The 26,293-nt window shown below is 38.0% G+C and overlaps 1 protein-coding gene across 2 annotated transcripts in view; it reads right to left on the reverse strand.

Annotated features, from left to right (window-relative positions):
- LOC138331329 (coronin-6-like) overlaps nt 1-14,710 on the reverse strand; it is a 35,413-nt gene extending 20,703 nt beyond the window's left edge. For both annotated transcript variants that reach the window (XM_069278867.1, XM_069278866.1), the window contains exons 1-10: nt 14,580-14,710; nt 14,244-14,435; nt 6,974-7,226; nt 5,452-5,627; nt 4,467-4,583; nt 4,062-4,160; nt 1,580-1,725; nt 1,270-1,330; nt 835-936; nt 91-381 (exon numbers count right to left, since the gene is read on the reverse strand). In XM_069278867.1, the coding sequence (XP_069134968.1) occupies nt 91-381; nt 835-936; nt 1,270-1,330; nt 1,580-1,725; nt 4,062-4,160; nt 4,467-4,583; nt 5,452-5,627; nt 6,974-7,226; nt 14,244-14,435 (1,437 nt within the window). In that variant the 5' untranslated portion in view covers nt 14,580-14,710. The remainder of the gene's footprint in view (nt 1-90; nt 382-834; nt 937-1,269; nt 1,331-1,579; nt 1,726-4,061; nt 4,161-4,466; nt 4,584-5,451; nt 5,628-6,973; nt 7,227-14,243; nt 14,436-14,579) is intronic.
- Between the last annotated feature and the right edge of the window lie 11,583 nt (nt 14,711-26,293).

Consider the following 26,293-nt stretch of genomic DNA (forward strand, 5'->3'; position numbering starts at 1 on the left):
TCTTTAAGGTTGAATAAGTTAAACCTTTGACGACACTATTGTGTTAAAATGACAGAATTTTGCATTACCCTAGGACTCTGTGATACTTACGGGGGGCAGTGCTGCTGTGTTTTCACTACTTGCTGGCCTTGTTTCCTGTTTAGGAGCTGGAGCATCAGCTGGAGGGGCAGCTGGAGTCGATACTGGGGCTGACTTTACAGGGGCAGCTTTCACTGGAGTAGGAGCAGGTTCAGGGGCAGCCGGCTGTGGTGGAGGGGCTGCACTCTCCGCCTTCTGTGGGGTTGCTGTATTCAGGTTGTCCAGAATATTGGCTTTACGTATAGGCTTGGCAGCTGTTTGGGTAGTTCCTTCCATAGCATGGAACTTGTCTTTTAAGGAAAGCTGAAAGTTAAACAAATCAGTATATTATCTAGATCTTTGTTATTGGTCAGGTCAGTAGTATTTTCATCAATACTTCACCTGCCTAACATTATTCCATTTTTGCATTTTACAGAGTTAATGTCCTTGCTGGAAGGTATTGATTGTGATGTCATGTGTTTCCGAGCGTACATAACCTCATACGTTTCAGAGAAAACCATGTGAATTGTGCTCACAAAATAATGAAGTAAAAATTGATACCTACCCCCAAGGGAGCTAACTCTGTAATATGCAAAGAGGGCTTAGTAAACCTGGATATCACCTAAACACAGGGAGGCCTGATGTTATACAGTAAACCTGGATATCATCTAAACACAGGGAGGCCTAATATTATACAGTAAACCTGGATATCATCTAAACACAGGGAGGCCTGACGTTATACAGTAGACCTGGATATCAACAGGGGACATAACTCACCATGACAGGTCCAGAATCTTTACCATTGAACCATTCATCAGCTGTAATGGTTGCCTGGTCCTTGGCAGTGTCTGGGTAAATGTCATCTTGGAATAGCTCAGACTGCAGCACAAACAATGTCGTTAATATAGACACAATAGATATGCCATGTAAATAACCATACACTTTTGACTACCTTCAGTTTTACAAGTCAATAGATTTTATTTGAAGCTTTAATTGCCTCTGGTACGTTTTATTATAACTGATAATAAGCAACGTGACGTGTGAAATATCGGGCATTCGTAGATTACATCATTTCACCTCAAAGTTTTAACAATATCTAGTGAGGAGTCATTTTCCAAAATCTGTGTTGACTTGGTTACCATGGCAACCGAACGTTTTCGGAAAAGAAAGACATTGTTATGCTGAATTTATCAAAAAAAGACCTAGTCTTACCTTTCGTGGCACTGTGAATGGAATTACCTCACATAAACCACTGTTGAGTATTTTGTACATTCTGTGGGTAAAAACAAAATTTAGGATGATAAACAAAATTTAGGATGATAATTAATCACATACAACATCAATTATACGTATGTATTTAGCTATCTGGCCTATTCCTATCAATTATTTTTTGACTCTCTAAAGCGTCACTGGAATGACAAATACTTCCAAAACTGCTCTATGCTTTGATTTCGATGGCACTTAAATAACCTACCAATTAGTTAACCTACCACTTAATCAATTTACAACTTAATTAACCTACCTGGTGATCTCACAGCTTTTCATGTCGATCCCACGCTTGCCTTGGAAGGCGAATGCTCTCTGAGCATCTTTTGTCTGATACAGGTTCAAGTAGTGTGCATATGGAGATTCGTTTGTGATCTCATAATATCTTACAATACTGTCCCCCTACAAAACAATACAGGAAATTAGTTACGAAAGTCTTACATACTCTCTCACTATTAGATGGTATATAAAGTGGTTAAATATCTTACAAGAAGAACAATAGTATCATATATCAATTCAGGAATTATAGCACTCAGTGAAACGAGTAAAATAACATTCACAAATACTGTAAACCAACTTTCTTTTTCACGGCTATTGAATTTTGTGATTTTCATTTCAAAACAAGTTTGCTAAGATAAACTTGACCAACTCCCCAGGAAGAAATTTTAGACCCCAGGGTCATATAATTCACAATTTCAGAAGAAGATTTTTGAAGTTTTAGCCTATTTGACCCCTTTTGGCGTCGCCCCTAAGGCCCCTGGGGGTCAGTCATGGAACATTTGTTAATAGGACATAACCAATTTCATAGGGAAAATTCTGACAACATTTGACTAATTTCCTATTGCAAATGACCAAATAATGCTCAAAAATGTGTTTTCCCTATATAAACTAAAGTAAACTTGACCCCCTCCCCAGGGAGAAACTTGAGACCCCTAGGTCATATAATTCACAATTTTTGTAGTGGGCCTTGGGAGCTTTCTATCCATGAAGAGTATTTGATTCTACCACATCTGTGAGTGGAGAAAAAGATATTTGAAATTTTAGTCAATTTTACCCTTTTTGGCTCTTCCCACAGCCCCTTGGGGGGTTGGTGGGGGTCATATTCCTTAGAAGATTTGTGCAAAATTTCAGTGAAATTACTTGCTGTTTTGGAAAAGTCGAAAATGTAAATTGTTTATCGTCGCACAATGAACGATGGATGAAGGACAATGGATTATGGACGATGACGGACAAAAGGCGATTAGAAAAGGCACCATGAGACTTTGTCTCTGGTGACCTAAACATTAGTTTACAGTACATTCCTTATAGGAAGTCCTGAAATACGGTAAACCTCCGATTAATTCGAACCGTCGGATAGTTTGAACACGCAATTTTTTCCGGAAAAAAGGGTAATTTTTTAGCTAGTGATAGTTCAAACACTGACTTTTTATGATCAATCCCATTTCATATAGTTCAACACGTCAAATTATGAACTTAAAAGTAAGTTTTTTGTCGGCAAATCGGCGAGATGGGGTCCCCCCCAAAAAAATTGTGATATATTTTGCATATTTCAACAAAAATGTTTGGAATAAGATTGTAAATGACAGATGAGGAATTAACATGAATATTTTAAGTCATAAATAAAATTATTAATGCTGATATACCATACACAAAACAGCAAGGCCAAATATATAATCTTAGGCCCCGACAATGTATATTAAAATTCACTGTACCTGATGGAAACATGTGGAAGAAATTACCAATGTTTGTTTAGTTCAATCTAGATACAGATATCAGTTTAAGTCAATATCAAAATATGCATTCAGTCTATCTTTAGTCAGCCGATCAAGGTGTTAAATTACCTGTATATATGTGCCTCACGCTGGCTTGGACAGGCCAGTTACGAGGTGTGACAGCGAGCATCAAAAGCCAGCCGCTGAGTCACAGCAAGTGGGTGTGATTACATATTCAGCTCCAGCCAAAACAATCCACTTGTTGGGTAATTAAACAATAGATATGTAGCTTTTCATCATGTTAAAACTAGTAACGTAATTATCTTATTTTAGAAGCAGACAATATGCAATCGGGTTTGGGACAAACTGACAGTCACAGTGCGATATTGTGACCTAATTTTACGAATTGAATGTAAACAAATATTTTCAACAGCAGTTTCGTATATGCAACCAGACTTCCTTCAGCTAAAAATATTAATAAAATAAATTTACGTTTGTTACGGAACATCACAAAGATCTTACTAGATTTTCTGTGGTTTAAATAAAGTTTCTATCTCAGTTAACGGACATCGAGGTAGATTCTAGACCGCGATCGTGAACGGTGCTGTTTGGGGCTTTGTCCATGTGCACATATGCATGCGGTATGCAATTAATATTATATATTCACAAATTAAATCCTCATGTTTATGAGAAATTGATTGAATATTATCTTTCTGGTAAATCAGCAAACTAAATACTTTTCCTATAGATTTTCTGCCTTACATTGCTTATGCCAGGTACGTCGGTACTCAAAACTGATTTTTACCGATTTCAACTTGGATAGTTCGAACTCACGATTTTTTCGTGAAACTTAATTTCGGATAATTTGAACTGGTCCATCAATAATTATTTAATTTTGTTCGAACTAACTGAAGGTATACCGTATTCAGTTTTGCATAGGGTGGATATTACAACAGTGATAGTAACCCCTGGGTATCGAGGAATGTTAATAGACAGAAGCCGCTTCAGCTGTAAAGAGGTCCCTACCTTGCCAGCCAGGTACATCATGTTTAAGTCAGGGTCGTAAAACAGGAACAACACACCGTTGTTATTGTCAATCTCTTCCAAATTCATATTTTTCAAATTCTGCAAAAACAAAGAGAAAGATAAGTTTACTCCATTTCATGGATTCAAGAGTAAGTAAAAGTCACCAACAGTTAGACATTATAATGTTTATCAAAAGAACTTTATGGGTCTAAACATGCAGTCAGTGGAATTCTCAAATATACTAAAATAAAACATTATTTGGTAAGCATTATTAACTGAACTCGGGTGTAGTGCAGTTTTAACCAACATGTTTCATTTACAGGAGCTATTGATAGACTAACTTTAAGAACAACTCAATATGTTGTAAGAGATATGTTGTAAGAGATATGTTGTAAGAGATCTTACCTCGTCCCACACGGCATACTGTCGTTCACTCATACGAGAGAATCCAGTGGTGAAGATCCTACCGTCCTTAAGGAAGACTGCTTGAGCTGGTTTGCTACTTTCGTGAGGTTTGTTTTCCTGTAACAACACATCATCTGTGTAACTTAGTGACCTGGCCTCAATTTCTCGAAAAGATATTGCAGACTTAAGTCAAAACATAAGTCAAAGCATCAGTCAAAACATAAGTCAAAAAACATTAGTTTTTCTCCTTATGTAACCTTTATGAAAATATATGACTTAAGTCAGTTTTTGACTTAAGTTTGCTTTGAAAAATCGGGGCCTAAGCTGATTTCTACTTGATACAGTACAAGCCGGTTATTTTTGTGGGATAAATTTATTAGCAAAAATTTAATGATGTTATTTTAGGTCCAGATGTGTATATTTATAACCAGACATACAGTATTATACAATAAAGCATGACAGTGACACCACACAATACATATACTGTTCACAAGAGACCCATGCTTCAACTCCGTTCTAAACTCATCAAAGAAGTATTATATACAGTTTAAAAACAAATATGTCACATTTCTGATACAATGTAAGTTGTCTAAACTGAACATCACTGTCATCAAAGAAAAAAGTCTTCCGATTATTTTGTTATACCTACAGCAACGACTATCCCTATCCTACAGTCGACAACTCTCATGGTTTTGTTATACTTACAGCGACGACTGCCTCCGTCCTACAGTCGACGGCTCTCGTGGTTTTGTTATACTTACAGCGACGGCTGCCCCCGTCCTACAGTCGACGACTCTCATGGCTTTGTTATACTTACAGCGACGACTGCCCCCGTCCTACAGTCGATGACTCTCATGGCTTTGTTATACTTACAACGACGACTGCCCCCGTCCTACAGTCGATGACTCTCATGGTTTTGTTATACTTACAGCGACAACTGCCCTCCCCCTACAGTCGACGACTCTCATGACTTTGTTATACTTACAGCGACGACTGCCCCCGTCCTACAGTCGATGACTCTCATGGTTTTGTCTTTACAAGTCGTCACAACTTTGCTGCCATTAAAGTTGAATGATGCCGAAAATACAATATCAGGCAAATCTATCTCCAGAAAGGCTTCCCCTTTTCCTGCATTCCATATGTAAATTTTATTATCAGAGCCTGGAACAAAAATCATGATACATGTATAGTCTTTATATCTATCATGGACTGACAAGACCCAGTATAACTTACCGTATATAACCTAATAACCGTCCCTCCATTCCACTAATTCCACTTACTTCAAATTAAATGCAAACTGAAAATATGAAAAACTGTGTTGATTTCTTTACTAAAAATCTTTTGCAAATTGATTGATGGTTTACTTTGTAGGATAGTTCTATGAAAGGCTAGTCCAAATTTGTCTCTATTAAGCACCCCCTCAGTTGCTTCAATTTCTTAAACGCCAGTGGGTCAAATACAGTAAATGTAATTTCAACTTATAAGTCTCATCTTATTACTGTAAAGCAGCTAATTTTCATGTACAAGTAAATTTCGTGAGCGATAAGAAATTGTGAAAACAAATCTCTGCAAAACTACTTCAAAAACAGGTAGAGTAAGACTACAGAAATCTAGATTGCAAAATTAGATATCTGCAAAAACGGCTTAGTTATAAAAACGTGGACTTAAAGGGACAATTCTGTCTAAGAGAACATTAAAATTTGTACATATATCGGAAAAAAAAACTAGTTCTAATGGAAATTAGATCAGTCGGTTTTACTGTGATATGCATGAAATGCCCATGGTGGTGACATGTGTGTGAAATGTTCAAACTCGCTCGCTGTCCGCCATTACACACTGTGGTCAAACTTCTTGTATGCCGAACCCTGTCCCTTGCTCGTAGAGTAATGCAATTTTTGTCTAGAACTGCTCAAATCGCTCTGATGGTAGTGTGTTTACCTTGTTAGGTGAATTGTCTTGCCTAAAAATCATTTTATCACCTTCTCAGTGGTTATGTAGTTCATTTGTTTAACGTGCGTGTCTTTGACTCGGGTATGGATACAGCGTCCATATTGTACCTGCTTAATCGTATTGATCAACGATTTGATATTTGAACGATATTAATTAAAATACTTAACAATGTCGAGGAATTTGTCAATGTTTTACGTTATATATCACATAAGAAATGTAGTACAATACATTTATGCTATATTTGGCTTCTTGTTTATGTAAAAGAATTAGCCTGAGTGAATTGTCTCTTTAAGTCACTGCAAGAACAAATTGGTTTACAAGAGTAGTAGACAGGCAATTTTAATATCCTTAGCCTGCTGATGGTGGCTAAAAAAATCAAAAGATTTACAAATAAAATATATTCAGTGTGTAGGTACCCGGTAGGTTAGCATAAACATACAATATTCTATTTCTACATTCACCACTTAAATTTCATAGTGGACTGGTCCAGTCTTTATTTGGAAGAGCCTTAATGTGTCTCCTGGGGTGAATGTGCTATTGGTGTCATGGTAACGTACCTGCCGACAGGAGGACATTGGCTGCCACTGGATGCCATATAACGAGGCCAACCCTCCGCTGGTGAAGTCTCAGTTCTACCAAAGCGGTTGTCATGTTAGTGACAAGTCCCCCATCCGGAATATTCCAGATCATCACAGAGCAGTCATCGCTGGCACTAGCTATAAGGTTATCGTTGTGAGGACACCAGGCAATGTCCAGTACGGGCAGCTGGTGCCCTGTCACCTGAGCACAATCTCGATCCACACGACCAACCTACAACAATAGTTTTTAAAACATTAACTCACTGTACGTTCCATTTGCGGATTTGTACCAGTTGTACTAAAGTGAGACGGCACCGCCAAATGGGACGCATTTGGATTTTTCCATGATGGCGGCACCAATATGAAAGATACGCTTCACATAGTTTTATCGGATATAAATAATCTCTGTCTTGTTTTCAATAATATTGTACGAACCACGATTTATTGTTTTTTTATATCCATGCATGGTTCCATATACTGATAGCAAGTGTAACTAGAACTGTAGTCAGAGTGGACGACTAATACCCCCTGCTCCACAAATTTAGTAATAACTCAATTTTTAGGGGACACTGCAGAACCCTATATAGTTTACTCAGATCCCCTTTATGTCAGGGTTTTGTGTACTAGAACCATATATAGTTTACTCAGATCCCCTTTATGTCAGGGTTCTGTGTACCACAACCCTATATAGTTTACTCAACTCCCCTTTATGTCAGGGTTCTGTGTACCACAACCATATATAGTTTACTCAGCTCCCCTTAATGTCAGGGTTGTGTACCAGAACCCTATATAGTTTACTCAACTCCCCTTTATGTCAGGGTTCTGTGTACCAGAACCCTATATAGTTTACTCCACTCCCCTTTATGTCAGGGTTCTGTGTACCAGAACCCTATATAGTTTACTCAGATCCTCTTTATGTCAGGTTCTATGTACCAGAACCCTATATAGTTTACTCAGCTCCCCTTAATGTCAGGGTTCTGTGTACCAGAACCCTATATAGTTTACTCAACTCCCCTTTATGTCAGGGTTCTGTGTACCAGAACCCTATATAGTTTACTCAACTCCCCTTTATGTCAGGGTTCTGTGTACCAGAACCCTATATAGTTTACTCAGCTCCCCTTTATGTCAGGGTCTGTGTACCAGAACCCTATATAGTTTACTCCACTCCCCTTTATGTCAGGGTTCTGTGTACCAGAACCCTATATAGTTTACTCAGCTCCCCTTTATGTCAGGGTTCTGTGTACCAGAACCCTATATAGTTTACTCAGCTCCCCTTTATGTCAGGGTTCTGTGTACCAGAACCATATATAGTTTACTCAGCTCCCCTTTATGTCAGGGTTCTGTGTACCAGAACCCTATATAGTTTACTCAGCTCCCCTTTATGTCAGGGTTCTGTGTACCAGAACCCTATATAGTTTACTCCACTCCTCCCCTTTATGTCAGGGTACTGTGTACCAGAACCCTATATAGTTTACTCAACTCCCCTTTATGTCAGGGTTCTGTGTACCAGAACCCTATATAGTTTACTCAACTCCCCTTTATGTTAGGGTTCTGTGTACCAGAACCCTATATAGTTTACTCCACTCCCCTTTATGTCAGGGTTCTGTGTACCAGAACCCTATATAGTTTACTCAACTCCCCTTTATGTCAGGGTTCTGTGTACCAGAACCCTATATAGTTTACTCAACTCCCCTTTATGTCAGGGTTCTGTGTACCAGAACCCTATATAGTTTACTCAGCTCCCCTTTATGTCAGGGTTCTGTGTACCAGAACCCTATATAGTTCTCCACTCCCTTTATGTCACGGTTCTGTGTACCAGAATCCTATATAGTTTTCCACTCCCCTTTATGTCAGGGTTCTGTGTACCAGAATCCTATAAAGTTTACTCAGATCCCCTTTATGTCAGGATTCTGTGTACCAGAACCCTATATAGTTTACTCCACTCCCCTTTATGTCAGGGTTCTGTGTACCAGAACCCTATATAGTTCTCCACTCCCCTTTATGTCAGGGTTCTGTGTATCAGAACCCTATATATATAGTTTTCTTAACTCCCCTTTATGTCAGGGTTCTGTGTACCAGAACCCTATATAGTTTACTCAGCTCCCCTTTATGTCAGGGTTCTGTCTACCAGAACCCTATATAGTTTACTCCACTCCCCTTTATGTCAGGGTTCTGTGTATCAGAACCCTATATATATAGTTTACTCAACTCCCCTTTATGTCAGGGTTCTGTGTACCAGAACCCTATATAGTTTACTCAACTCCCCTTTATGTCAGGGTACTGTGTACCAGAACCCTATATAGTTTCCTCAACTCCCCTTTATGTCAGGGTTCTGTGTACCAGAACCCTATATAGTTTACTCAGCTCCTCTTTATGTCAGGGTTCTGTGTACCAGAACCCTATATAGTTTACTCAGCTCCCCTTTATGTCAGGGTTCTGTGTACCAGAACCCTATATAGTTTACTCAGCTCCCCTTTATGTCAGGGTTCTGTGTACCAGAACCCTATATAGTTTACTCAGCTCCTCTTTATGTCAGGGTTCTGTGTACCAGAACCCTATATAGTTTACTCAACTCCCCTTTATGTCAGGGTTCTGTGTACCAGAACCCTATATAGTTTACTCAGCTCCCCTTTATGTCAGGGTTCTGTGTACCAGAACCCTATATAGTTTACTCAGCTCCCCTTTATGTCAGGGTTCTGTGTACCAGAACCCTATATAGTTTACTCAACTCCCCTTTATGTCAGGGTTCTGTGTACCAGAACCCTATATAGTTTACTCAACTCCCCTTTATGTCAGGGTTCTGTGTACCAGAACCCTATATAGTTTACTCAACTCCCCTTTATGTCAGGGTTCTGTGTACCAGAACCCTATATAGTTTACTCAGCTCCTCTTTATGTCAGGGTTCTGTGTACCAGAACCCTATATAGTTTACTCAGCTCCCCTTTATGTCAGGGTTCTGTGTACCAGAACCCTATATAGTTTACTCAGCTCCCCTTTATGTCAGGGTTCTGTGTACCAGAACCCTATATAGTTTACTCAACTCCCCTTTATGTATGGGTTCTGTGTACCAGAACCCTATATAGTTTACTCAACTCCCCTTTATGTCAGGGTTCTGTGTACCAGAACCCTATATAGTTTACTCGGCTCCTCTTTATGTCAGGGTACTGTGTACCAGAACCCTATATAGTTTACTCCACTCCCCTTTATGTCAGGGTTCTGTGTACCAGAACCCTATATATAGTTTACTCAGCTCCCCTTTATGTCAGGGTTCTGTGTACCAGAACCCTATATAGTTTACTCAACTCCCCTTTATGTCAGGGTTCTGTGTACCAGAACCCTATATAGTTTACTCAACTCCCCTTTATGTCAGGGTTCTGTGTACCAGAACCCTATATAGTTTACTCAACTCCCCTTTATGTCAGGGTTCTGTGTACCAGAACCCTATATAGTTTACTCAACTCCCCTTTATGTCAGGCTACTGTGTACCAGAACCCTATATAGTTTACTCAACTCCCCTTTATGTCAGGGTTCTGTGTACCAGAACCCTATATAGTTTACTCAACTCCCCTTTATGTCAGGGTTCTGTGTACCAGAACCCTATATAGTTTACTCAACTCCCCTTTATGTCAGGGTTCTGTGTACCAGAACCCTATATAGTTTACTCAACTCCCCTTTATGTCAGGCTACTGTGTACCAGAACCCTATATAGTTTACTCCACTCCTGTTTATGTCAGGGTTCTGTGGAGTAAATTTTATCAAAAGAAGTAGTTTAGGAGTTCACCTGACAAAGTTTTGTCTACAGACAGACAGACGGACAACCTGATTCCAGTATACTCCCTTAACTTTTTTGCAGGGGGGGGGGGGGGGGGGGGGGGGGGATGGGGGGGATGGGGGGGGGGGGGGGGTTTAAAAACAACAAAAGTTTGTACACAACAAACAGTTCATAATCTACATGTACAGCATATTAATAACATTTCTTATTTGGTGAACACTTGATATCAGATTCTGAAGTTATTTATTCTGAGAATTTAGTAGTTTCCCGTAAGGCATTTGTGTTTGGTTATGGGCCTCAAAATGCAGAACAAGGGCACAAAAAGGAACAAATCAATCAAACTTCAGAAATATCCATTTGAAAGTTTTCAAGAAATAAGAAGTGCAAACTTTGATTATCAAAATCGAAGATAGAATTCAATGCTCCTGTATGGGAGTAAAGGAGTTTAATAAACTCCCAAACAATAACTGAATGCTCCCTTGTTTCTGATATTGGAATCACCAAATCTTTTTATTTGATATTATGAATACAATTGTGTTTCCATCATTTAGAGTTACGATTTGCCTTGAAATTAATATTTCAACTATGAAATCTTTCGAAGTTATTTAAAGATGATGTTTACAATAACATCAACATTAAACAAACTTGTTTGTAGAAACATCATTCTGTAGATTTGTACAATTTCGGAGCGTTTACTGATAAAAGACAACAAAACTGCTATAACGACAAATTTCCTGTCTTCACATCAGTGGTTGTTTTGGAATGCATTAGATTAACATCTAAAAATAGCCTCTAAAAAGTTCAAAGTTCATGGGGTTTTTCCTTGCGGAGATCTCACAATTATTTCAGTACACAATGTATAGAAATTTGACCCGATACATATTTGAACAGGAAGATAGCCTCCAAGGCTAGTTGTTACCATGGTGACTAGGACAAGCAGGAAATGTCGTCTCCTCGCCGCTTCCTGCTTATATACAGTCGACTGTGCTCAATATACTTAATAAACTGCAAGACTTTGTGAATTATACAAAAGACAAATTTTCTAGATCTAGTATATTGATTTCAAACATCTTGGGTAGGAAGGTAAACTTACGACTGAAGGACGACAGTGCCAGTACACATGTATTCATTATCATCATTCTACTTCGATTTGGATTTCTTTCCGAAGTATTTCTTCCATTGCTTTAGATATTATCACATTTATCTTATCAAAGCTATTGAACATGAATTTAACAAAGATAAGATATTGCAACATCAAATAAAAGTAATGAATAATAGAAGTAATGAGCTTAGATTTATAATTTTTAACAAAAAATATCAAGACAAGAAGGAGAAAAACATAAATAGTATCATAAATAAACTAATTTTCTACCTGAACTGGAAGGTAAACTTACAATTGTAGGACGACAATCAAAGTGTATTACACATGTATGCAGGAAGTCAGCCAATATTTATGTGTTTAGGGTATAAGAAGTGCTTACTTTAGGGCAAGAAGCCCTTGATGGTGTCGGGCACTTGCCTCAACATCTATCCGTAAGTACAAAATCCTTGATATGAAATAAATACATAATTCTAGATCTGTGCTCTAATTGATAAAGCAATTTACTGAGGAAAGAACTACTGTTTCCATCCTTGGTAGCTGTTATTTCTGACATTACGTAGTGCAAAAGTTTAAGGCAAAATACAGCACTTCACATCAATACTCATTGTATTTACAGCTGGATTTGCGGATTTATTATTATTATTTATATCAATATGATGATGAATATCCATATCAGGCTTTGTTCTCACCCTGAAATATGCACTTCTCATCGTAAATTCATTGGCCCCCTGACATGTATTCATATTATTAATTATGAGTCTGCTTTCATTTCAATCTCTTTCCAAACTTAAAAAAAAAAAAAAAGGAACAATATTTATTTCAAAATATCCTCTTTACTTGACCTAATTTTCATGAAATAAATATTGATTACCAGACTTTAAATTGACCTGAAAACACATTGCGACATTTGCATTTCTGACAAACTTTATAAAATCTCATACTAACATATATGGAAAAATAATTGCCAATGAAACAGGGAATGCTTACAAATATGAAATTAATCTCACTAAAACTAGAAGGATCCAAAGTCGTCAAATGTCAAAACCTTCTTTCGATATTGATTGCCCAGTGCCAAATTTTTGTCTTGCACATGGTCATTTTATGACAGGCCTATCTATCATGTCAACAAACTGTTGTTTATGCAAGCAATGTCAAGTATCACCTACATTTTTGCATCTCTAAAAGGACTTTGGACTGTTGATTTACAAAATAACTGACTAATCTAATATAATCCTATCCATAACACCATGATTGAATGCATGTAAACAAAGGTCTATGGCTCAATCTTCAGCTGACCAAGATTGTCACTGTTCCTAGCAGATTCCTTTGGGATGCCAGTTAATAGTATTTTGCCCAATATTAGTGACTGATTGTTTTGATTTTGCACATGGCTTATTTTTGCTTCTGATAATCATATATGTTCATTAGACAGAATATAGAAGAAATATTTCACAAGCAGAGGAAAATAGGGCAATGTGTCAGAAACCTTAAGGGACAGGGTGCAAGAAGAATACCATATTTGTCATAATTAGTGCCCATACAGGGCGTTTGAAAAATTAAAAACAAAATTATTAAGGAATCAAAATGTAAGTTGTGGATAAAAAATGTTTAGAAAAAGTCAGCCATATCTTAACTTTCTGTACTCACGGCACATTAATCTGTCACACTAAACATGCATATCCTGCTAACCTTTTTCCCTTGAGATGTATTATTATTATGTTGTGATTCACATGGGAAAGATCCACAAGTTCATGTAATATGAGATACAATGTCAATGTAAAACATTGTTAACACCATGGGATGGAAGAGGGGCGTTTATGTAAATTCAACTTCTCTCGAAGAGTGGAGGGGCACTTAAATGGGGAGGGGGGCTAATATTATGATGAAATCAGTAGTAAATAAATTATATTATTTGTAACAAATACTGTATAACTAAAACATACTTCTATGCACTTGCTACCATCCTGTCACAACTGGGTCAGTCAGCTGCCAATAAAAGCAGTGTCACAAATGGGAAAAGGGACTGTACTAAAATTAAATGGGGAACTTACAATTATGGACCGGGGCGAGTTGGTGTCAAAAAATGACATTGGCTGTTAAATATGAGGACATGCATCAGTGATCTTACTATGAGATGAGGGGCTGTAACAATGGGAGGAGGGACTATGACAGTGACAGACGCCCCCCCCCCCCTTCCCATCTCACTCACATGACACTAACGGAAGTTCTTATGGTGTTCTAGACTTAGCATCGCTAGAGTTACTATATCTCTGAAAGTAATTATAATCGATGATACTCAGGACAGTGTTTTACTATCAGAAGAAAGTTTCGATGACTGATAGACCTACACATGAATGTTCCTGAGGCTGACTCACCTTTGAAAGGGGTAGTACGAGGAATGTACCACCGCCTACAGACTCGGTGATAACAGCTAGGAATTTAGGGTTGACGGCAGCAAACGGCCGGTCCCAAGACTGTTTAGTAGTTCGGATACAGTCGTAGCATTGATCCCGCTTCTGCGCCTTACCGAACACATGGCGGAATTTACTCTTTCTCATAAAAGCCATCTGAAACAAGATAAAGGAAATGTGTGTAGCGGGGAATTGACACCGGGACCGAACATCGTGCTGCCCGTCGAATGTACACTACATGTACGTGTGTCCTTCATCGTGCATAAATAAAAAAACATTAATAGTTCAAAATATTGATACCTTTACGCTCCCCTGATTCTGACCAGCTACGGGGTGTCAAAGTTCCTCGAACGTGTGCTGTTTTCACGCCCTCTGCTACCGCTTCCTTACTTACTCCGGAAGTGCATCAATGCGCATGTCCGTTATTTTCAGCAAGGCTTGTAAAATAACCAAAAAAGGACAATGATTCATTGATCAATATTTGATCGCTTAAAACTATTGACGGTTGAGTTCGAAAATAAAATTATATCCAATAAAAATTTATGTAAATTCCTTTCTTTTTTATAAACCATGACACATAAAAATCGCCAACATGCACTTGTACACATGCATATCAAAATCAAAGTACTGAAAGTACTTTAACGTCAGGGCTTCGTGTGTCCTAATTTTGATGACAACGTATCTAGCCAATCTATCAACAAAAAAAATGAACATGTTGTGATAACACTATATTTTTTGTTGTTGTTTACAATACCTCTACTTCATTTAATATATGCCAAAGTTACTTGATTACATTATAAATCGCTCAGTTGTGCGCAAGTATTTCTAACTAACACATCCATTGAAGCTAGGAAGTCAGCGCACACCCGCACTCTGATATTTCCGTCGATCGAATCAGTTTTGGGGTGGGCGAGGCTTATTTCCGATTACGTCATCATCATCAGTTGCCACCTAAAAGTCGTGAAAATTAGGCGGCCCCACTGAACACGCCATTTCGATCCGTCGACATAATTATATTTCCATTTGCTCGGGACTCACCAAACAAAAAAGAAATTTATGAGATCATATACGACGTCACAATACATGTTGTTGTTTTTTTTTTTTTTGCGCGCGTGCTTGCATGCTATTCCGAATGGAAAAAAAACAGTTGTTCTATATTATTTGCAACAGTATATATGTAGTTTTGATTTTAAAATGTTTAAAATCCTAAAGATGGATCATACTTATTAAAATATTGGAAGTGTACTCATGATCTCATGTTTATCTACATGGACTTCTTTTTTCACTGCGAATGACGTCGGGGTTTTTTATGACGTTGGATGTACTTATGACGTCACAAGAAGAGGCTCCACTGACAGGAGCAGCGGAGAATTTGATTTGGTAATAGCGATAACAGTGTACATTACAGGCTGGCTTAAAAAACAGAAAACGGAAAATACATGTATATAAGCATTAAATTGCCTTCTTGTAGGATTTATGGTCCTATAATTCTCCCAGGATTGCAGACAAATTAACCATAACGCGCAAACGCGCGTTATTCAATTTGTATAAATAACCAAACGACGTTAATACCGGTGAGAAACTGTTACCAAACTCGTAATGTTTATCTTGCAACTGGAGGTTTGCGAAAAAAAGTTGGGCAAAACTGTTATATGCATCGTCTGGGGCTCTCTATTCTTATTCACATCAATAATCGCCCAAATATAAAATGGCTTCCAACAGAATATTTGACATTGCTAAGCAATATATTTATCATATAATTTCATATGCTTCTCCAACCAACCGTGATTGAAGAAACGCTTTAAACCATCATCAAATATACATTGTAAAACATCATCTCAGTCAATTCCAAATCGAAATTGTTTTTTTTTGCTCAGGGGGAGAGTTCAGACGACCCTCGGAGACCCCGCCGAACACCAAAAAATCTCGCGCACTTCGGCTCTCACAAAGTTCAAAAAATGCATCTGTAAATACTCATCTCAGCCATTCTCTAAATCGTAAATTGTGTTTCCCGGGTGCATCGAGAAACCCCGTACCACCAATAACCCCAAATATCCCACGTCTTGGAGGGTTGCAATTTCAACAAAATGCATCGTAAAACTCATCTCAAGTCATTCTAAAATCGCAATGATTTTTCCAGAGCGATAGTCCCTGAGCTGGATTGGCACCCAAACTCGTTCGCTATCAGCGTATTCTATTAATTTCCACGTTTTAGCGACGCCTGACTGATTATAGATGTGTACACGATGATTAAGTATGTAATTGCAATGTCAGAGATTTGATATAATTATCATCTATCTAAAGTTCTCTGAAGAGATATGTAACCTTAAAATTACGTTTTCGTTTCATATTCTAAAGCAAGCTGCCGTATGGGTCATCGTACAAATACACGACGGGGAAACCAGCTTAACTTGATGTAGCTTGTCTCTGTCCAGTATCATGTACCAAGATGATAGCAGTTGATATGGTTATACATTTATCATAATCTTCGAGATATCATCTGTCATATAAAGAGCCCAAATGAAAGCAACTTTCTTAATGACGACCAGTTAACCTATAGGGCTTAATAGTCGCTCCCGCGGACGTTAGCGGTTTACTCCAAAATCGGGAGTATTCGTATATGACTGCATTCAAATTTTTGTGTAGTTAAGCTAACGTAGTAAAATACAAACGATAACGACATGCTGCTGGGTCTGTTTGTATACCTCATTCATGCCATTGGCCCGAAATTATAGAATTAGCATTATGGGGGTGACTAGTTAGTGATCACTGCTGTGAGGCGTGTGTTTACAGGCTCGCAATTATGGTGAATAGTGTTGCTTGCCATTTTCTTCGCGACAAAAAAGCTAATGATTTATTTTGAAAACTATTTAGACTCAAAATGTTATTAATATTGCACGCATATCATTTTGACTTGCACATATGCACTGTAATAAATAAATAATGAACTCGAAATGATGTTATTAAAACTGCCTATTTCAAACGTTTTATATAATAATGACTTATTTAATGTTGAAGTTGACCCTACATTCATTAGATGGTAAAACCGTCCTAATCTCAGGATATAGCGTAAGGATCGGCTACTTCCGGCCTAATTCGTATAATTACTAAATTAATATTAGGTATTATATTAATTAACCGTGCTTTAGGTTTCAGAACCTAGACACATACAAAAAAATGTAATACACCAGACGAGAATAAGACCTTCTGTCACAAGACCAAGATTTTTATATATTATACCATACCAGCTGTCATGAGCAATTCCTCTACTATCTATTGGAATAGTGGGGTCCCACTCTCATGTGGAACACTAGTTATCTTTGGCCGAATGGTTATGAATGAGGTACAAGTGAAGAAAGCAAACACCTCAACAAGACCCTAGACCTTAGTTTTACTATGTTTGCCCCTATCACCAACAGAACCGGTGTTTGTGTACCATCGACGGTGGAGCGCGAGGGTAAAACTCCTCGGGGGATCGTCGGCTTCATTTGCCAAAACATTTGAATCGATTTATTATCTTATCATTTTTTGAATTTCCATATTATCTTTCCAAACAAATGTGGGTGAACTGCTTCGACGTTCGTTAGTCCATGGGTAGTTAGCTTTTCGGGTGAAGCTTACAATACTTGTCTGATATCTATTAAGTGTTTTAAGAAACCATTTTATGGCTTAGCCTCCGGAAGTTTAGTTGGCGTGCTTTTTTAAACCGCTTGAAAATTTTATTAAAACAAATAAATGCCGGTAAATCAAAGCTGTTGCTTATGATAGTGTAATGCTATCTGTATCTAAACTAGACAAATATCGAGAGAAAACTCAAAATTAACTTGTTATGATCCCCTCAGTCTGGACTACTTTGCAAAACTGTATAATAACTAGAAACAAACAAAACATACATCACTTGTTATCCAAAGTTTCTCTGTCATCTCCGATATCGTCCCAAGAGGTTACTGTCTTCCTAGCATTACGTTTTCCTCTTTCCTTCGCCAAGCTGCCGTATGGGTCATCGTACATTACACCATCGGGTAAATCCAGCTTGAAACTTGTTAGCTTGTCCTGTCCATAACATGTACAAATATGTACATTGATACATTGGGTACATCTCTCGATAACTTATATAAAGGCCGGAACAACTTTACTTAATGACCAGGTTCAACCTTTGGGCTTAAAGTCCTCCCCGGACGTATTACCTCCAAACTCGGGATATACGTATATCTGCTTCAATTTTTGTAGTAAAAACGTAGTAAAACCAAGTCACGTGCTTATACCTCATTCATGCCATTGGCCGATATATAGAATTGCATTATGGGTGACTAGTGATCACGTGAGCGTGTGTTTACGTCCAAATTATGGTGATAGTTTGCTTGCCATTTCTTCGGAAAAAATGATTTATTTGAAAATATTTAGACTCCAAAATGTTATTAATATTGCACGCGTATCATTTTGACTTGCACATATGCACTGTTTTACTATAAATAATGAACTGAAATGAGTTATAAAACTGCCATTTCAACGTTTTATATAATAATGATATAATGTGAATTGACCAATTCAATAGGTCTAACCGTCTAATCTAGGATTAGCGAAGATCGGCTACTCCCGGCTAAATTCGTATAATTCTAAATTAATATTCATATATCTAATTACCTGCTTTAGGTTTCAGAACAGACACATACAAAAAATGTATAACACAGAGAAATAAGACTTTCGTCAAAAGGCCAAATTATGTATACTAAATACCAGGTCAGAGAAATTACTATATTTGGAAGTAAACACACTCTCATGTGAACACTAGTTATTTCGGCCAATGGCATGAATGAGGTACAAGTATAAGCACGTGACTTGTTTTACTATGTTTGACTACAAAGAACGGTGTTTTGTACCATCGCGGGGGAAAACCCCAGCGGATCGTGGCTTCATTTCCAACATTTGAAATTATTATCTTATCATTTTTTAATTTCCATATTCTTTCCAAACAAATGGTGAAGCTTCCGCGTAGTCCATGGTAATTAGCTTTTCGGGAAGCTAATACTTGTCTGATATTATTAATGTTTTAAGAAACTTTTATGGCTTGCTCCGGAAAGTTAGTTGGTCTTTAAAACCGTTGACAATTTTATTAAAACAAATAATGCCGGAAAATCAAAGCTGTTGCATGTACATGTATCTGTATAAAATAGACAAATATCGAGAAACCATAAATTAACTTGTTATATCCCTCGACTCCATACTTTAACTGTATAATAACCAGAAACAAACATACATCACTGTTATCAAAGTTTTTGTCATCCTCGATATTCCAGAGGCAAGACGTGGCGTAGGAAGATGAAACGTAATGGGGGGTGGGGTGCGGGGGGGGGGGGGGGGGGCAAAGGTCCTCAATATATTTTGTACCCCCCCCCCCCCCTTACAGGAGGAGATTAATTCAACTCCCAACCATATATGTTTTATGGTACATTTTTCACATATATCAGTAAATTTTAATCCTTGTACACATTTATAGACAGTGGGGTCGCTATAAAAGGATATTAACGAATACGCAAATTGGCCACGATTAGCAGTACTGTGTAGTGAGCGCCGAAGGCGCGAGATTTTTAGTAGTTTTAGTGCTGTATGAGGGTGACCCCTGGAAAAAATATAGTAATTTAGAATGGCTGAGATGAGTTTTACAATGTATTTTGATGAATTTTGCGAGCGCCCGAAAGCGCGGGATGTCTTTGCCGCCGGTGCGTTGGGGGGTCCGGGGCCTCCTCTAGGAAAAATATTACGATTTAGAATAGCTCTAAATGAGTTTTGCATGAATTTGCGAGCGCCCGAAAGCGCATCCGTACCCCAATACACATCGGGAAACCAGCTTAACTACACATCGGGAAACCAGCTTGTTCTGTCCTGTCCATAACATGTACAATATGTACATTGATATATACATGTAATATCTCTCGATACACTTATATAAAGGCACAATGAACAACTTCTTAATGACCAGGTTCAACTTTGGGCTTAAAGTCCTCCCCGGACGTGGTTTACCTCCAAACTCGGGATCATACGTATATCTGCTTCAATTTTTTGTAGTAAAAACGTAGTAAAACCAAGTCACGTGCTTATACCTCATTCATGCCATTGGCCGATATATAGAATTGCATTATGGGTGACTAGTGATCACGTGAGCGTGTGTTTACGTCCAAATATGGTGATAGTTTGCTTGCCATTTCTTCGGAAAAAATGATTTATTTTGAAAATATTTAGACCCCAAAATGTTATTAATATTGCACGATATCATTTTGACTTGCACATATGCACTGTTTTTACAATAAATAATGAACTGAAATGAGTTATAAAAACTGCCATTTCAACGTTTTATATAATAATGATATAATGTGAATTGACCAATTCAATAGGTCTAACCGTCTAATCTAGGATTAGCGAAGATCGGCTACTCCCGGCTAAATTCGTATAATTCTAAATTAATATTATATATCTAATTACCTGCTTTAGGTTTCAGAACAGACACATACAAAAAAATGTATAACACAGAGAAATAAGACCTTCGTCAAAAGGCCAAATTATATATACTAAATACCAGGTCAGAGAAATTACTATATTTGGAAGTAAACACACTCTCATGTGAACACTAGTTATTTCGGCCAATGGCATGAATGAGGTACAAGTATATAAGCACGTGACTTGTTTTACTATGTTTGACTACAAAGACGGTGTTGTTTTGTACCATCGCGGGGGAAAACCCCAGCGGATCGTGGCTTCATTTCCAACATTTGAAATTATTATCTTATCATTTTTTAATTTCCATATTCTTTCCAAACAAATGGTGAAGCTTCCGCGTAGTCCATGGTATTTAGCTTTTCGGGAAGCTAATACTTGTCTGATATTATTAATGTTTTAAGAAACCTTTATGGCTTGCTCGGAAAGTTAGTTGGTCTTTAAAACCGTTGACAATTTTATTAAAAAACAAATAATGCCGGAAAATCAAAGCTGTTGCATGTACATGTATCTGTATAAAATAGACAAATATCGAGAAACCATAAATTAACTTGTTATATCCCTCGACTCCATACTTTAACTGTATAATAACCAGAAACAAACATACATCACTGTTATCAAAGTTTTTGTCATCCTCGATATTCCAGAGGCAGTGGCGTAGGGATGGTGATCGTAAACGTAATGGCGGGGGGGGGGGGGGGGGGGGGGGGGGGGGGGGGCAAAGGTCCTCAATATTTTGTTACCCCCCCCCCCCCTACAGGAGGAGATTAATTCAACTCCCAACCATATATGCTTTTTATGTACATTTTTCATTATATCAGTAAATTTAATCCTTGTACACATTTATAGACAGTGGGGTCGCTATAAAAGGATATTAACGAATACGCAAATTGGCCAGATTAGCGTGTGAGCGCCGAAGGCGCGAGATTTAGTGTTTTAGGTGTCTGAGGGTGACCCCTGGAAAAAATATAGTAATTTCGCTGAATGGCTGAGATGAGTTTTTACAATGTATTTTGATGATTTTGGCGCGAGCGCCCGAAAGCGCGAGGATTTTGTGTTTGGGGGGTCCGGGCCCTCCTCTAGGAAAAAATATAGCGGGATTACGATTTAGAATAGCTTAAATGAGTTTTTGATGAATTTGCGAGCGCCCGAAAGCGCGAGGAATTTGGTGTTTGGGGGGGTACTTCCCGGTGTCTACCCCGGAAAAAAAATTACGCGGTTTAAGAATGACTGAGATCGGTTGAGTTTTTAAATACGTTACGGTCACATCGTACAATACGCCAAACATCGGGAAACCAGCTTAACTGTTAGCTTGTCCTGTCCATAACATGTACAATATGTACATTGATATATACATGTATATCTCTCGATACACTTATATAAAGGCACAATGAACAACTTCTTAATGACCAGGTTCAACCTTTGGGCTTTAAAGTCCTCCCCGGACGTGGTTTACCTCCAAACTCGGGATTATACGTATATCTGCTTCAATTTTTTTGTAGTAAAAACGTAGTAAAACCAAGTCACGTGCTTATACCTCATTCATGCCATTGGCCGAAATATAGAATTGCATTATGGGTGACTAGTGATCACGTGAGCGTGTGTTTACGTCCAAATATGGTGATAGTTTGCTTGCCATTTCTTCGGAAAAAATGATTTATTTGAAAATATTTAGACCCCAAAATGTTATTAATATTGCACGCGTATCATTTTGACTTGCACATATGCACTGTTTTACTATAAATAATGAACTGAAATGAGTTATAAAACTGCCATTTCAACGTTTTATATAATAATGATATAATGTGAATTGACCAATTCAATAGGTCTAACCGTCTAATCTAGGATTAGCGAAGATCGGCTACTCCCGGCTAAATTCGTATAATTCTAAATTAATATTCATATATCTAATTACCTGCTTTAGGTTTCAGAACAGACACATACAAAAAAATGTATAACACAGAGAAATAAGACCTTCGTCAAAAGGCTAAATTATATATACTAAATACCAGGTCAGAGAAATTACTATATTTGGAAGTAAACACACTCTCATGTGAACACTAGTTATTTCGGCCAATGGCATGAATGAGGTACAAGTATAAGCACGTGACTTGTTTTACTATGTACCATCGCGGGGGAAAACCCCAGCGGATCGTGGCTTCATTTCCAACATTTGAAATTATTATCTTATCATTTTTTAATTTCCATATTCTTTCCAAACAAATGGTGAAGCTTCCGCGTAGTCCATGGTATTTAGCTTTTCGGGAAGCTAATACTTGTCTGATATTATTAATGTTTTAAGAAACTTTTATGGCTTGCTCCGGAAAGTTAGTTGGTCTTTAAAACCGTTGACAATTTTATTAAAACAAATAATGCCGGAAAATCAAAGCTGTTGCATGTACATGTATCTGTATAAAATAGACAAATATCGAGAAACCATAAATTAACTTGTTATATCCCTCGACTCCATACTTTAACTGTATAATAACCAGAAACAAACATACATCACTGTTATCAAAGTTTTTGTCATCCTCGATATTCCAGAGGCAGTGGCGTAGGAAGATGAAACGTAATGGGGGGGGGGGGGGGGGGGGGGCAAAGGTCCTCAATATTTTGTACCCCCCCCCCTACAGGAGGAGATTAATTCAACTCCCAACCATATATGTTTTATGTACATTTTTCATATATCAGTAAATTTAATCCTTGTACACATTTATAGACAGTGGGGTCGCTATAAAAGGATATTAACGAATACGCAAATTGGCCAGATTAGCGTGTGAGCGCCGAAGGCGCGAGATTTTAGTGTTTTAGGTGTCTGAGGGTGACCCCTGGAAAAAATATAGTAATTTAGAATGGCTGAGATGAGTTTTACAATGTATTTTGATGATTTTGCGAGCGCCCGAAAGCGCGGGATTTTGGTGTTTGGGGGGTCCGGGGCCTCCTCTAGGAAAAATATTACGATTTAGAATAGCTTAAATGAGTTTTGATGAATTTGCGAGCGCCCGAAAGCGCGAGATTTTGGTGTTTGGGGGGTCCGGGTGTCTACCCCGGAAAAAAAATTACGGTTTAGAATGACTGAGATGAGTTTTACGGGTCATCGTACAATACACATCGGGAAACCAGCTTAACTTGTTAGCTTGTCCTGTCCATAACATGTACAATATGTACATTGATATATACATGTATATCTCTCGATACACTTATATAAAGGCACAATGAACAACTTCTTAATGACCAGGTTCAACCTTTGGGCTTAAAGTCCTCCCCGGACGTGGTTTACCTCCAAACTCGGGATATACGTATATCTGCTTCAATTTTTGTAGTAAAAACGTAGTAAAACCAAGTCACGTGCTTATACCTCATTCATGCCATTGGCCGAAATATAGAATTGCATTATGGGGTGACTAGTGATCACGTGAGCGTGTGTTTACGTCCAAATATGGTGATAGTTTGCTTGCCATTTCTTCGGAAAAAAAATGATTTATTTGAAAATATTTAGACCCCAAAAAATGTTATTAATATTGCACGCGTATCATTTTGACTTGCACATATGCACTGTTTTACTATAAATAATGAACTGAAATGAGTTATAAAACTGCCATTTCAACGTTTTATATAATAATGATATAATGTGAATTGACCAATTCAATAGGTCTAACCGTCTAATCTAGGATTAGCGAAGATCGGCTACTCCCGGCTAAATTCGTATAATTCTAAATTAATATTCATATATCTAATTACCTGCTTTAGGTTTCAGAACAGACACATACAAAAAAATGTATAACACAGAGAAATAAGACCTTCGTCAAAAGGCTAAATTATATATACTAAATACCAGGTCAGAGAAATTACTATATTTGGAAGTAAACACACTCTCATGTGAACACTAGTTATTTCGGCCAATGGCATGAATGAGGTACAAGTATAAGCACGTGACTTGTTTTACTATGTTACCATCGCGGGGGAAAACCCCAGCGGATCGTGGCTTCATTTCCAACATTTGAAATTATTATCTTATCATTTTTTAATTTCCATATTCTTTCCAAACAAATGGTGAAGCTTCCGCGTAGTCCATGGTATTTAGCTTTTCGGGAAGCTAATACTTGTCTGATATTATTAATGTTTTAAGAAACTTTTTATGGCTTGCTCCGGAAAGTTAGTTGGTCTTTAAACCGTTGACAATTTTATTAAAACAAATAATGCCGGAAAATCAAAGCTGTTGCCATGTACATGTATCTGTATAAAATAGACAAATATCGAGGAAACCCATAAATTAAACTTGTTATATCCCTCGACTCCATACTTTAACTGTATAATAACCAGAAACAAACATACATCACTGTTATCAAAGTTTTTGTCATCCTCGATATTCCAGAGGCAGTGGCGTAGGAAGATGAAACGTAATGGGGGGGGGGGGGGCAAAGGTCCTCAATATTTTGTACCACCCCCCCCCCCGTCCCCGCCCCCCCCCCCCCGGCCCCCCCCCCCCCCCTTGTACCCCCCCCCCTACAGGAGGAGATTAATTCAACTCCCAACCATATATGTTTTATGTACATTTTTCATATAATCAGTAAATTTAAATCCTTGTACACATTTATAGACAGTGGGTCGCTATAAAAGGATATTAACGAATACGCAAATTGGCCAGATTAGCGTGTGAGCGCCGAAGGCGCGAGATTTTAGTGTTTTAGGTGTCTGAGGGTGACCCCTGGAAAAAAAATAGTAATTTAGAATGGCTGAGATGAGTTTTACAATGTATTTTGATGATTTTGCGAGCGCCCCGAAAGCGCGGATTTTGGTGTTTGGGGGGTCCGGGGCCTCCTCTAGGAAAAATATTACGATTTTAGAATAGCTTAAATGAGTTTTGATGAATTTGCGAGCGCCCGAAAGCGCGAGATTTTTGGTGTTTGGGGGGTCCGGGTGTCTACCCCGGAAAAAAAAATTACGGTTTAGAATGACTGAGATGAGTTTTACGGGTCATCGTACAATACACATCGGGAAAACCAGCTTAACTTGTTAGCTTGTCCTGTCCATAACATGTACAATACGGTACATTGATATATACATGTATATCTCTCGATACACTTATATAAAGGCACAATGAACAACTTCTTTAATGACCAGGTTCAACCTTTGGGCTTAAAGTCCTCCCCGGACGTGGTTTACCTCCAAACTCGGGATATACGTATATCTGCTTCAATTTTTTGTAGTAAAAAACGTAGTAAAACCAAGTCACGTGCTTATACCTCATTCATGCCATTGGCCGAAATATAGAATTGCATTATGGGTGGACTAGTGATCACGTGGGCGTGTGTTTACGTCCAAATATGGTGATAGTTTGCTTGCCATTTCTTCGGAAAAATGATTTATTTGAAAATATTTAGACCCCAAAATGGTTATTAATATTGCACGCGTATCATTTTGACTTGCACATATGCACTGTTTTACTATAAATAATGAACTGAAATGAGTTATAAAACTGCCATTTCAACGTTTTATATAATAATGATATAATGTGAATT

The sequence above is a fragment of the Argopecten irradians genome, chromosome 9 (genome assembly GCF_041381155.1).
Source record: "Argopecten irradians isolate NY chromosome 9, Ai_NY, whole genome shotgun sequence".
In the NCBI taxonomy this organism is placed as follows: Eukaryota; Metazoa; Mollusca; class Bivalvia; order Pectinida; family Pectinidae; genus Argopecten; species Argopecten irradians.